This window comes from Nothoprocta perdicaria, unplaced genomic scaffold, assembly GCF_003342845.1.
Source record: "Nothoprocta perdicaria isolate Ctin4 unplaced genomic scaffold, notPer1 scaffold_249, whole genome shotgun sequence".
Lineage (NCBI taxonomy): Eukaryota > Metazoa > Chordata > Aves > Tinamiformes > Tinamidae > Nothoprocta > Nothoprocta perdicaria.
The window spans coordinates 794,859-809,046 of record NW_020455476.1 but is presented as its reverse complement, the minus strand read 5'-3'; the positions used below and the strand labels follow the sequence as shown (position 1 = coordinate 809,046).

The window sequence follows — 14,188 nt, the reverse complement described above, 5'->3', positions numbered from 1 at the left end:
ATGGGTGCTGACAGTGTTCAACACGTGTTCTTTATGAACAGCCCASGTTTGCCTCGCTGGGACTTCATGCATCATATCCTGTCTTGTCCATGATTTTCATCAATAGCTGAACGGCTTTAGAGAAAAGAAAATAAAACAACATATCTGCCTATCTGAATACYTCACATATTGAGGGAAATAGAGTTAAAATGCATGAGCTCAGCTGAGAAGATGGAATATGTGGTGCAGAGCGGTTTCTGTGCAACCTTGGCATTTTCTGGATCATCTCTTATCAGAGCATCATAAAGAAAAATCTTCTCTACTTGAGGTAACAGAGGTTGCAGACAKTTGTTCAAGAGACATAGAGGGAAAGACTTTATCTAGAAATTGCATGCAATAATTTTATGCAGCCTTTCTAAGAGATTAAGACCAAGRCCTAGAATCCCAGAGCAAGGACACAGAGCCCATGGTGCCCAGGTCACCTGTTGTCACCTATACAGCAGTGGCCAAAATGTCCTAGGGCCTAAGAGTTTGGGGATAACCTATATTCAAGGCTGGGTCTAGGTAGTTAGGAATAAAAGATTTCCTCCATAATTGCCAGGTTAGCTCTTCTGGTGTCAATTTTAACAGAAAAGGTGAGTGGGGCTCTGTCAGCTCTCTTGGTTTATACAAAAGTCCTGTCCAGCAGGCAAACAGAGCACTAATGGGTCAGTGAATAAACTGTGGGCCAACACACTCCTCTTACTGCCAAGTTGTTGCTCTTATGAGCAAGGGGCTGTCCACAAGCGCTGCATGACYGTGAGCTACCAAGTCATGCTCAGCTGGTGTTGCGGCCGGGTTTCTGTGCTTTCCTAATTATGGGGTAAACTACTTGCCAAACTTCTGGAGATGCCAGGGGATGAAGGGGAACCCGCACACGAAGCCTGTGCGCTCTGAGCCATGGTGTCAGCTGCAGTGTGAAGGCATCATCTTTGCTACAAAGCATTTACAGGGACGCGATATTTTGCTGTTTGTAACACGCAACCTGCACATTACATGACACTTTTTTGGCTCYTCTGAGCTTTAAGTGCAGTAGTCAGTAGTTAGCTAAATTAGTTTATTAAGAAGGATGTAAACTTGGCGACTGTGTCACATAGCTCTATAAGAAGGTTCACTCTTTCCAGCCAAATAATTAGCCTTGCAATGTAAGAGTTCTGCCAAGATCAGCTGTTTCCTCTCATTTTCAGTCAAGCTTCGCAGATCACTAAAAGTTAGGAATGAAAGGAGGAAAAAAAAGAAGAGACTGATTCGCTTCAGTTACAATCACAGCAAAGAGAATCTCAGCCTTTTGCTAAGCAAAGGCGACAACCACGTCCACTCTTCCCAGCTTCTACATGTGTGCCACAGCCAACAGCAGGAGAGGATCAAAATCCATGCACAATTATTGCCAACAGTCTTTGGGGGCTTTAMAATATGTTCTTCAATCAGATATTAATTTGCACGGCAAGAAATGATTTGGAGCTACCTGCAGGCTAAGGCATAGAGCTGCATCGATTACACTGAAGGTACAATTTTAAGGCAATCTTTGCAGCTCCAAGGACTCTCCCCAAACGGCAACAGAGACTTTGCAAGGCCGGGTCAGTCTAGGCTGTCTGACAAAAGCTCAATGGGCAACAAAATGTTCATTATCCAGGTGAGGCTTCTTACAGGAGTCTTGTAGTATTTGGTGTTTTAGTGTGGCATAAAAAAATCTAAAAAAATAGAGAAGTGCAAGCTGTGCAAAGCTACAGGCAATCTTTGCTCYCATAAACAAGGCAGGCAAAGCTAGGATGGCAGCTAAGAGATATAATGCTCAATAATCACAGCTCTCTTTAAAAGCAGTTTCATTTAAGGTAAGTGGCAGCTCTATATAACATGCCAAGAACATCTAAGCTTAGAGAACACAATTTTCATTCCATATTGCAGTCTCAAAGGCAGAAAAAGTCTGCTGACTGCCTAGTTCTACATCTAAGAGCTTTGGAAATTTCTCGAGCAGTCTGCCTGGTTACTCAGTTTCTTATATTCCAAAAGCAGGTTGACATTATTCTCACAGCAAAAATCAATGCAAAGGTGCAGCAATTCAATCTACGAGGAACTTAGCATGTTTTGATTTTTTGCCCCCCAGCTATTTGTCTCTTGTCAAGAAGAGAAGCAAAAACCAACCCCCCTGGGGGAAGCGTGGGTTTAGGAGCGTCTCTCTGAGAAGGCCAGAGCAAAGTGCTAATTTGCACCCAAGCACAGAAACATCTGCCCAACTGTGAGCTCTCCTTTCTTTTCTTTCCTTTTGTTTTTTTTAATGGCCTAATTCTACTTGTCCATGTTCTGGTCTGCAAAGGGAGAGCCACAAACCCAGCCCAGCATCTCAACCCGCTTAAAGGGTCAAAGCCCCTTTTCCTGGTCCGCATTAATAACGCAGCACACCCCAAAGACTGTGACACCTTCCCTCCTCTTCTCAAGGTGGGCCCCAGCATCCTGCAGGTTCAAGTGCCACAGCCCTTCAAACCAAACTTGAATCACCACAGTTGCACAAACCCCTCTCCTCAAGCCGTCACCCGCGACCTTCCCTCCTCCTTTCCTGCAGGGAAAGCGCTCAGACATTTTTCACCTAAACAGGTAATTTTTAATGAGCTGTTACTCGCTTCCATCTGCGTTACAGAACTTTGGTAAACACATCCATCAAGCACCTGATTTCTGAAACCGAAACGGAAGTGTTTTGACAGTAGTGAAATGCCTTTGTAAAGCCAACTCATCCACTTTGAAAACTGTGGAGCGTCCCGAGAAGAGGAGCATTTGAGATCTGCCCACCTCTTCCCTTAGACACTTCTTTTCTTTAACATCAGAACAAAGCTCTGCCATGGGGTTTGCTCCCCGACTGCACTTGCTCATTACACATCCAGTCTTTTCAGGCTGGAATACAGACACAAAATCTCTCCTCCCTCCCAACATCTGGAAATGCGATTAGTTTTCTTGTTTTACATGAAGCATATTGCCTTTTAAGGAAATAAGCTACAGCACTGAAAGATCCCTATAATTCATGCTAAGAAAAACTGCAAAGCAAGCTAAATAAACAGTTAAAGCTCCTTTTGAGCTGCTGTTTGATGCCAGGAAGAGCCACAGAAGCATGCAATCAGACTAGAGCAAACGGATTTTTTTTCTTTTTTTTTTTTTTTTCCTTAACTCTACTGGAGTTAGAAGGGAGCATCCTTGGCTGTACAGAAGCTGGACACAACTTCCACTTGTACAGGTAAGGCGCACACAGTGCTGCTTTTCTTCATGTCCAGCTCTACAAAAGTCTCAGCAGAGAACGGGCTCGCTGAGGCGCTACCCTCAATTTTGCAGGCTGTCTCTCACAGCACCACAACCACCAGACACTTTGCAATAGCTACTCCAATCTGYACATCAGCCAGACCAGAAAGTGCAGCACCGAAGCCGGGCAGCTTCTCTCCCTGCACGCCAAGGAGTGGACATGAGGAGCCCATTCCCCCGGCTCTGTGCCTGCGGGATGTTTGCCATCTCATAGAAATAACCAGGGAAGAGAGATGACTGCTTCCCGCTCCATCTGTGCTGCCATAGGAAAACGGGCTTGAAAATCTGCCTTTGGCTTTAGGAGGGCACAGGGAGATGTGAGGGATTAGTGACAAACAAGGAGGAGGTCACTCACCCACATCCATCCTGGGCAACAGGACTCGTGAACCGGCTGTGCAACTTGCACCGAGTCCGGTGACCTCGGGATGCGTCCCAAAGCACAGGAACTCACATTAACACATGCAGCACAGTTGCTCGTTTCGTTCAAGGCAACATGAGAAAAAATGAAGAGCAGATAGGAAAGAGAGCGATGTGTGACTGTGAACCACCAACGCCAGAACCTCCTCCCTTGGTATAAGAGTCACTGAGGCTTAGCAGCTTCCCTCACTAATTAACAGCCCAGKAACTTTCCCTATAAGAGGAAGGGACACTTACGAGAAGAACCACAGGCTGCTCCTCAACCACCGAGGAAAATCCTGTTTTCGAAGGGCCTGACCTCTGCCGAGTCCTGCAGACCTGGGCCGTCCTGGTGCCCGAGCGCAGCTGCCTGCGYGCAGCTCAGCGCCCATGCAGAGGCGGGTTTGTGCCGCAGGATCCCGCAGCCATGCCTAAGCACAAGCCAATCCCAGCGGGAGAAAACATGGGTGCCGCGCGGTCATGCTCTGATTCCCAGAGTGTTTTTCCACCAGCCTATGAGAAACACGTCCTTAACTGCAGGCCTTARCTGCTTGGCTTGCTTGTGTTTGTTCTGATGCTCTCTAAGTGGATTTAGTGAAAAAACGCTGCCATGAGCGAGTTTCTAATTAGGAAAAGAAATAAATAGAATTATGGAATTAAGGCAGAACCTCAGCATGACTGATCCAAATCCCTTCCTTGTGCCGAAGTCCACAGCAGGCTGTTAGAMATCATCCTTTCTTTCAAGAAGTTAATTCAACACAAAGATGGAACAGCAAAGACAGGCTGGCGCCCACAGTCTTGTCTTGCAAATGACCACACGTCCACACAACCATGCTCCGTGCAGCTGTATCCTCACCCTCTTGCTAACGTCCTGATATACGTCTAGCAACGGTGGATAAATTGCTATTTCTTAATTTGCACAGACAACTTTCTGTTGGTCCAAAGATAATTCTATATGGGTCACTATCTACACGAACACTATTCATAACCATCTCCTGCAAGTTACCTCCCACCGTGCTGAGTACGGGGATCTAATTACCAGCGGCATTCCCTGCAGGGCTACCAAGCTACCAAGTCTCCAAAATCTAACAAGGRGTAAGAGCACTCTACACTTCTCATAAATTAGACAACATTTATCTAAATAATCAGTCAAAGATTTAACTAGTGAGATTTTAAAAAAAAGTCTTKTGCAATTAAGTATTCAAGGCTCTTCAAGCAGAAATTTGAACATCAGTGAGGAAGTGGCAATGTTTCTATTGACACAACTGTCTCATACTGCAGAGAGGTTTTGATGGGATTTTAATCCTCAAATCCATGGCACTTTGGATATCTGGTTGAAGCAGCTAAGCAAATATTCGGGGATGAACTGCTGCTGATTGGAAATTCAGGTAGTCCATAAATCAGCTCATGCAAGAACAAGGAGCCAAAAATATTCTTTATCTGGGCAGGCAGCATCATACTGGAACTGTTATAGGATATAAAAACTGTGTGGGATGGAAACCATGCACTGGTTATAACTCATTTGATAGGATGCAGGCTTATTTTCTTCTGTAGATTTGAGTACTAGTCCTTTTTTGCTGGGCTGGTCCCTTAGGGATAAGCATCTTTATGATTYTTCCGTACTGCAGTAAGACTGAGTGAGTTAAGAATGAAAAGATCTCAGTAGTTTCGCTGCCTACAAACAGAGACTGCCAACTGTAGCAAGCAGCTGAATAATCCCAACTACTGAAGGGAAAAAAAAACACCCCTGGCACGTTCAGTTCACAACTAATGTTTGGCTGCCACTAACACACAGGAACCTGAGCCACACAGCAAGGAACCCAGCAAAGGTCCTTAATAAAGGACACTGCACAGCTGCCCCAAGCACAGGACTAAGAGCTGTAGGCTGAATCAGAACAAYGAGCCACGCTTGTGGCCACACTATCCCTGTACTGCTGCTGTAGAGCTCACAGTCTTTGCCACTTATCTTCCCTTTTTTTGTACTATCAGATAAAACCTCACTTCCTTTGAGGGCAGCGGCTTGAGTTGTGATTCAGGCTGCACCATTGGTGTGCGTGTGACTGCAGGGGCGAGCGGGGAGCGCTGATTTGCTGTAGCAGTGGCAGCACCAAGTGACAATCCTGCCTTCGACGTCCTGGGGCAGGAGGCTGCTCCTGGGGAGCGGAGCTGGGTGAGCAAGACGGTGCTGGACGGCAAGGGGTTGATGGAAGGTTCAGTGAACTCAAGTCCAACTGTACAGTAATTGGCACCAAAAGAAAAACCTGTGTTAATAAATACCTGTGAAAAATCAATGGCACTTGCACAGGAGGAAGCAGAAAGGTCTCTTTGCTGGCAGGGACCGAGCACGCTGGTTTTCCACTGCACCTCACCTTCGAGAGGTGCCCAGCCGGAGGCCTCAACTCAGAACACCCTTTACTGCTGCTGCTGCTCCTTACAGATGTTCTAGCTTAGCCAGAAAAGSCAGTGACACTTAAGAAATCCTTTCTTTCTCATGCCAGCCTTCAAGTAGACACCTAGAATAACTAAGACAGCGTTCATTTTATTGCACTCATTGTGGAAACCACAAGATGTAAAACAGCAAAACATCAAATTCCTGCAGGACTCACCCAGGTCAGTAACGCTTACACTTTAGTACCATCTCTAAGACTTCCTCACATGCAAAACTCTAGCAGTGTGTCTCAAATGAATGCTACAGTGCACTGGTAGCCTGACCAGCTTTCCTTGGTGCACTACATCACATTCAGTCAGTGGAACTGAACAAAAAATAAAGCCACGATAATATTACTTGTCTTGAGAAGCCCCCAATTAGTTTGCTGCTGCTGCTGACTTAACTGTGGCCAACATTTTCATGGCATTTGCAAAGAGAAGTAATTCCAAATTCACCAACCATCTCTCCTCCCTTTAACTCTGAGCATAAACTCACATCACTCCTCAGTTTGCTGCTGAGACCTGAGCACTTGATTGCTCAGATCTTTCTCTTCCAGGTAGTTAACTCCCTACGGCAGCACTTAAACTTGGGTGCAACTTACTTAGGACTAATCACTACGAACTAAGTGTTATCAGGAGAACCTCTTAACACAAGTGTCAAGCACTGTAGCTCAGCCACTGAGATATATCAGAGGGATACTGCTTAAAATTCTTAAGCAAAAGATTGCTGAAGATATTGAAKGCAGTTTTGTCACGTATTTCTACTCAACAGATGGTGACTCAACACAGAAAAACTTAAGGTCTAACAAACCCCATGGATACCATGGATAACAAAACCCGTGGTTCTGTCCTCCATGCACCTTGGTGCTCACTATAGCCCCTATAGGCTGTGCAGACACCAGGCTGCGTGCACAGCTGGCACTGCCAGAGATGCGGAGCCAGCGTGGCCGCCTGCAGACCCAAGCGCTGCCCTTTCTGCCCAGCACGGAGCCTGGACAGGTATTTCATTTGGTAAGTTAGGGGTGTGGAAGAGCACCTTAGAGACCAGATAAGGAGGGAAACAAGAGCSAGCTCTTGTTTCTGTACTGTAGATCCTGTTGTTGCCCAAAAGCGTGAGAGATGCTAAACCTTCATCACTCCATCGGAAACAGCAAAGGCCAAAATCTTGTAAGGGTAAGAGTCACACCTGAGGCCTGGTGTTAAATTACCAGTTTGCCTATATTATGCCCTACTATCACTAAGTGAAAACACAAAATATTTTACACAAGATATGCTGAGGATTATTGACTCATTCTTGTGTGTTGTTGTTGGCACAGCAATGCGTGGATGTGAGAGCCCGCTGGAGTTTTGTGCCCACAAGACGGTGTCACTGACACACCTCAGATTGCCATTTGAGCAATTTTTTTCCTCCAAACACAGAAGCACGATGCTCTGCTGACCGCTACAGCTTCTCCACTTCTTAGGTGCATCCACCTGGCACAGCATCCACTTGCCAGCATGTTGTGGTATATATATCCTGGCAACATTGCCTTGGAAGAAAGGTTAGTTCGGGCCGGAGGTGAGGGAAGACCCACAGCTGGAAGCAGCTGCAGGTACCTGGAGGGATCCCTGMCTGCTCACAAGGAAGAGCAAGTCCCAGTGCTGGTCCAGCAAACTGTTCATGCACTGCAAACAAATGCCAAGTGAAATGTCAGTCTCAACACAACAACTCATACACAGATCTCGGCAACATTGTGGAGAGCTTGAGTTAAAGGATAAAGTTCATGGAAACCGGTGAATAGCCATTTATTCTCCTCTGGAAAAACACGACAATCCATTTATATATTCAGAGTGAGCACATTTGTAAAGGGACAGTTCAGAGTAAGCTGGATCACAATGCTAGAATAAGGAGGACGGCAGGGAGAGGGACACGGGCTTGTTCACAGGCTACTTCCACAGGGAGACAGGCTGAGCAGCAGCTAACGAGGACAGGGCAGAAGGGAGGTGAAGGCACAAGGAGGAGCAGAGYGAAGCCTCGGACCGGGACAGCAAACACCATGGAAAACCTGGGAGCCTCTTCAGGGCTGACACAGACACATCATGGTAAGAGACTGCACTTAGCAACTCACCTGACTAATGACGCTGTCAGTATTAAGCCCCCATAAAATTTCACATAAATTCACATCTCAAACACTGCTAGGGAGATGAGAGAAACTGCATTCAAAAAAGAGACAAAACTTGGCTCTTACTGAGCAGATGTGAGAAGATGCTCCCTAACGTGGCGCTTCAGACTGCACAGTTCAGCATCAGGTGGAAGATGACTTAAAAYAACATACAGTGGTGGAAAAAGGATGTGCCAAAACTGTCTACAAATATACCAGAGGAAAATTAGGAGTCATTTCAGTACCATGCCTAGAGACAATAATTTTCATTGAACTAGGTTAAAATATTGCAGCTCTCAGAAACGTGGCTGTATTTTACCTCCCCTCATGGGTAAAACTGTCCCCAAACAGCTGCTTTGAAGGACTCACAGTTGATATATTAATAAATTTTGGTCCTCTGACTAAAAAGGTATCATGTCAAGGCTGCTACTTAAAATAAAAACAATTTACACTGTGCAAACCTGTAAAATAATTACACAACAAGTCCGGTGTATGGTAGTCCAGACAGAAACAAATTATCATCATGATTAATGGAAAATCTTTAATGGAATAAAAATAATTCCTATTTAACTCCAGTCCTCTGTAGGATTCCAGCATCCAAATCCTCAATGCCCTGCTGGAATGAAAACTAGATTTGCTACAAACTGCAGGAGTTCCCCAACTTCCCATGGACTCTAGTGTACAGGATTAAAAAAAACAGTGGAAAACACACTCCCCAGCTCGGAAAAAATATTATTAATCTGAGAAATGTGACAAACACATTTGAGACATCATTGTATATCACACTTCTAGAGAAACAGTCACTAAGCTACCTTTTATTAGCAGATTCTGTAACTTCTCTAACATTAGAAATACAGTAACGATTGTCTCAAGACTTCAGTATTTCTGTAAAATAAATGTTTCAAGTTAGCAGTATAACGCTTTATAATATACACAGGCTTAGGTAAAACATAAAATACGCACAGGCTAATTAAATGGTATCGAGTTCATGAAAGGCAGCAAGAAAAGCATCAAACTACTACTACTACTACTACTACAAAAAAAAGGACAGATTAGGACAAGGACTTAAAAGGAAAACATCAGAGCAGAGCACATACTAGACAGGTGGGCGAGTGGACCCCGATGCACAGCACAGCCTACTTCTACTTGAAAACACCAGCATGCATCTCTCAGGAAAGAAAAACACCTGTGTTTTTAAAAAGAGATTGACAGAAGAGAGGTGTCCAGCGCTGTCGGAGAAGCAGAGCACTGGAGATGCCCCAGGCGCTCGCTGCCTTTTTCGCCTGTGCCCAGACACGGGCAGCCTAGTGCAGGGCTCCCTCACACCTTACCTCACACCTCTCCATCCTGCCCGCTTGCACTTGCACAAGTCTTCAGCGTGGCTGATTCAACGGGGTTGAATCAGCCACAGAATTGTACCTCCCTCTCCCACCTCTTGTTCTAGCCAGCTTAACTTACTTCTTAACTTACTTAACCTACTTTACTTACTTCTTAACTTACTTCTTCTCCCAAGAGACTCTCCTTCAACCTTGCTCTTCGCTCCTTCCTTGGCTCTACATTTCCCCTCAGGCTGCCCCACAAACTACACCCACAGCAGCAGGAGCAGCAGCGAGGCTGATCCGCGACCAGTGTCCCTAGCCTTGGCATAAACTCTCTCAGTGTGGGTAACTTAAAGGTAAGGAAAGTTGTCTTCTATTATTGTTGGAGAGCATTAGCTGTTTACAGCTGCTTAGTCTTAACTTCACCTCATCCAGACTCCCCCAGCCCATGCCCTGGCGTAAGACCTTGCCATGCATGAGAATCATTTCAGGTAATAATTCTGACCATCTTCTCTCTGCTTGGTGCCTTATCAGAACGTCCTGCTCTCCCTGCAGCAATTAAGGACTGTGCTTTTGCTAAGTGCCTAGCTTTTCACGGGGCAGTACATGGGTGGGTGCATCCTGTCCTGGGCAATACACCAGCTGTGGCAATACTAAAGGCATGATGGAGTGAGTGACTACTCGGGAAACAAGGGGCAATAATCTCCACTGGTGCTGCACCACGATTCCAATAACACAACTCAACAGCAGGACTTAAGACTTGAGGRGACCGGGGGCTCTACAGCGCGGCAGGCATCTGTCCGCCCCTGCAACCCGCTTCAGTCTAACACAGAGGAAGGAGCGGGTCGGACGCAGCAGTTAGGACGCCTGAAATTCTGCAGCATGGACTGGAATACGTTATGCTGCCTCCCTTTCAGTTTTTTGTTTGAGGATGTATCCGAGGAAATGGATTTCCGGTTCTGAGTGTTCTGAGCCCGGATCAGTTTCTCGTGTTCACGTATTTGTCTCTGCAAGTGGTTCTGGATGGCAATTCCCAAGGACTCCGGGTCGAGGGAAGCTCCATAAACCTCCCACGTCATGCCTTGCTCATCCCACACAACGTCCCTGACGTGCTTGGACTGCTTCACCTGCACTTTGGCCTCGGTGGCGGGGCCGGGCTGCCGGCTGCTCTCCGTGGGGCTCGGCAAAGCYCGGGCTGAGGCCGGAGGCGCCGCCGTCTCCAGCTCTCGTCCGGGTTCCTCATCCCGCAGGCCTTGCTGCTGCGGGGGAGCCGCCGAGGCCTCCGCGAGAGGGGCAGCGCGAGCAGAGCCCCGGCCGCCGCTCTGCAGGGCCCRGCTCATCCCGCCTGGCTCTGCGCCACGTCCCTTTTCCCCAGCATCCTCTGAACTGCCCTTGACAGCCACGGCACCGAGTTCGCCGCTAACATTCGTCACCCCTTCAGGATCAAGCACCGTCATRTCTTCTTTCTTGGCTTTGACCACGGGAACGGCATTCGCCTCGTTGCCACCCTCACCCTGCCCAGGCTTTTGCTCGGCGCTGCCCGGGACCTCTTTCTGCTGGATTCCCCTGTGTGCAGCAGTACCGGGCAGGGGCTCCCGGGGGCTTCCTGCATCCCGTGCGAGCTGCTGCACGTCACTCTCCATTCCCAGGCCAGCTGCAGCTGGAGCAGCACTCGCCTCACCGCAGCCAGGCTGCGAGGGCCTCGGATGAGCCGCACGGCCCGCGGGAGGGTCGGCAGCCGTCGCCTCCGGCAGGGCCGGGGCCGCATCCYGGCTGCCTCCGGCCATCGAGGGCCCAGGGGAGGCGACGGCTGCAGGAGGCCCGGGCAGGGCGGGCGCTGCGTTATCTGCTGAGGCTGCAGACACTGCTGGGTCTCCAGGATGTTTTTGCAGTTTGACAGCCTGGGTTTGGGCTGTATTGGTGACAGCTGTAACAACAGTCGGTTCTGACACGATACCAGAAGAACATGGGGACTCTGGGTGTGAGGACAAGCTGCCAGTAAGTTGAGCCTGGCTCAGCCCCCCACTGCCTTGACAGACGATGTGCAGTTCCTCCTTTTCCTCCAGAGGAGGATTCTTTTTCAGAAAGGCAGATAGGATACTGGGGCTGGTGCAGGCTGACTTGCTCTCCACACTGGCCACGGCCTGAACCTCGGCATCCCGCCATGTCCTGGCAGCCGCTTCCCGCGTGGAAGGGCTGTTCTCCGTGTGAGCGGTCATGGTTCCCGTGTCCCTGAAGCTGGCAGGCTGGCTCAGGCCCGCGCCGCACATGGGCTGGGGGTCGCTGCCCTGCGCTGCGGCGCTCCCGTCAGCACGACTCGACTGCGCGGCGCCCGCAGCCCCGCGCTCTGCTTCCAGAGCATCCCGGGGGCCTCTCCCCGCATCTCCTTCAGTGTCCCCCACTGGAGAGGCYGGCTGACGCGCAGCAGGACCAGCTTTTTCTCCTCCCTTTTCTTTTCCCCCGCTTTGCAGGACGTTTGCCTGAGGAACACGGGAGGACTCATGACCGCTGACAGGGCTGCTGGGCACAGGGCAGCCCAACACCCCCAGCGCTGGCTGCTCCCCAGCGCCCTGCGGCTTCAGAGCGGCCTCAGCCCCTTGCGCCAGGGAGCTCGAGCCGCCCTGGCYGCTTTGCGCCAGCGGCCGCGCGTCCTGTGGGGCCGGCATCGCGGCCGGCCCGGGCTCCTCGCTGCCCCGGGGCTGCGCATTACCAGCAGGCTCTACGCCYGCAGGACGCCCCTCGGAAGCCTTGCCCAAGAGCCCAGGGGAAAGGGTCCCCGGGCAGCGGGCATCGTCCCCGGGGCGTTTCTCACACRTCTGCGCGTCGGCAGCTGGGGGGCATTTTAGGTCCAAGGAGCAAACTCCGGCAGAACGGGACACGGCGGGTGGGAAGCCATTGCTGGCTGCCGCTCCGCTTGGCTGTTTGTGCTGGTGCTTGGCGGGCTGCAGGTCTCCCACGTGATCCTTCTCCTCGGAAGCTGCCACCAGGGAAAGCTTGGCAGACCTCAGCGCATCTGGTACCGTCCCCATGGAACACCTCGGAGCTGGGGGTTGCTGTCAGCTTCTGCGAGTCGCCTTGCAGGGCCCGCTTCGTACTCAGGGCAGACTCTCAGTGGTAGCTTTCCTGTTAATCTGCTAATAGAAGAAACGCAGTGTTACCAACAGGCAGATTTAAGAAGAAAAGTAACCAGCACAAATTCATTTTACAGCTGTAAACGAGGCAGTCATAGGCCGTTCTTTACCAAGCCGCCTGTGGAAGGAGGGAGGCTCTAGYGGCTACCTTGCCTGCTGTGTGTACGTGGAGAACAGATCGGATCCCCGCAACATCCACTCGGTGACCTGCACCGATGCCCTACAAGTGCTGTGCACCAGTTCTCCCTTCCCACCATGGGGAGCCTTCCTCAAAAAACACCGGGAACAAGAAAATGCCCGCTCAAGGCAACTGATAAACACCCAAGACAGATGTCTTTCAGTTAATTCAGGCTAACATGCATGAAATTGAATCTCATGGTGAAAGAAATACTGTGGGAAGACAATCTCATGTCTGATAATGTAGATTACCAACAGAAGCTACTGCACTGGTTTCAGTATGGAGCTATGCACATATTGAGTGTTTTCACATCTAAATTCTTTTGAAATAATTACAAGGAACCCTGAAGGAGCAGCAAAGTAATGCACAAAAACCCAGGCACAGACCAACTAGGAATCCGCTTATACACAGGAGAAAGGAAACAGTGTGAAACAGCRGCATTATGGAATGGGAACAGCCCGAAGCAACCGAGAACATCACATCCAGTGAAAGAGCTGGGAGGGATTTTCAACAGCTGGAGCAGAGTAATCCAGGTTGAAATACGGTCAGGACTGCAGAGAAACCATCACTTGAAACTGGAGTCCACTCCAAAGGCACCTTTTCTGARTGAGTTTTACGCGAGGACTTGGCCCCGGCCACCTCCAACCCCTCTGGAGGCCGACGGCCCCTCTCAGAGCCAGGCAGCAGCAGCCAGTGCCGAAACCCGCTCCCTTCCTCCCATTGCAGAGCCAAGGGGCTGCCGGGCTCAGGCCTCTCTCAAGAGGCTTCCTTGGTCGGTGCTGCCAGACAAGACCCCTGCGGGACTCGGGGGAGACAACGAACACCAACTCAGTGATAACAGAGGAGATGACAATGGGAAAACTACTTTCATGGCCCATGTTGCTTCGGGCATACCATGGGATTTCCTGTTGCAAAGTTTAAACAACTGCAAGGCTATTTAAAAGGTAATGGTGCAAAGAGCTCTGCTTTATGCACACGTGAAGCTGTTGCGACTCTCCCCCTGCCCTGGCAGTAGCAACACGAGCCCTCGCCACAAATCTGCCCCACTCCCCTCTTCTCCCCACACCAGAAGGGCACAGCATCTCAGCTGGCACAGAAGGGTGCCAGCATCTCAGGGTGTACAAAGAGAGAGACAGTATKTCATGAAAGCAGAATGAAAAGGCACACTGAAAGCCTATTTGCCTAAGAAAAGCAAAACACTGCAGCTTATCATTATTAATGAAGCTTTATGTCTTCCAAACATTAATAATGTATTTTTAAATTGCACCACTAACCTCAAGTACCTCTGGGCTT

General features: G+C 49.2%; 1 protein-coding gene across 1 annotated transcript; it reads right to left on the bottom strand.

The window, feature by feature from the left end:
• Window positions 1-9,314: 9,314 nt before the first annotated feature.
• Window positions 9,315-12,713, bottom strand: GPRIN3 (GPRIN family member 3). The gene has a single exon (XM_026039984.1). The coding sequence runs from the start codon at window positions 12,613-12,615 to the stop codon at window positions 10,405-10,407; it is 2,211 nt and encodes a 736-aa protein (XP_025895769.1). The 5' UTR covers window positions 12,616-12,713; the 3' UTR covers window positions 9,315-10,404.
• Window positions 12,714-14,188: the final 1,475 nt, after the last annotated feature.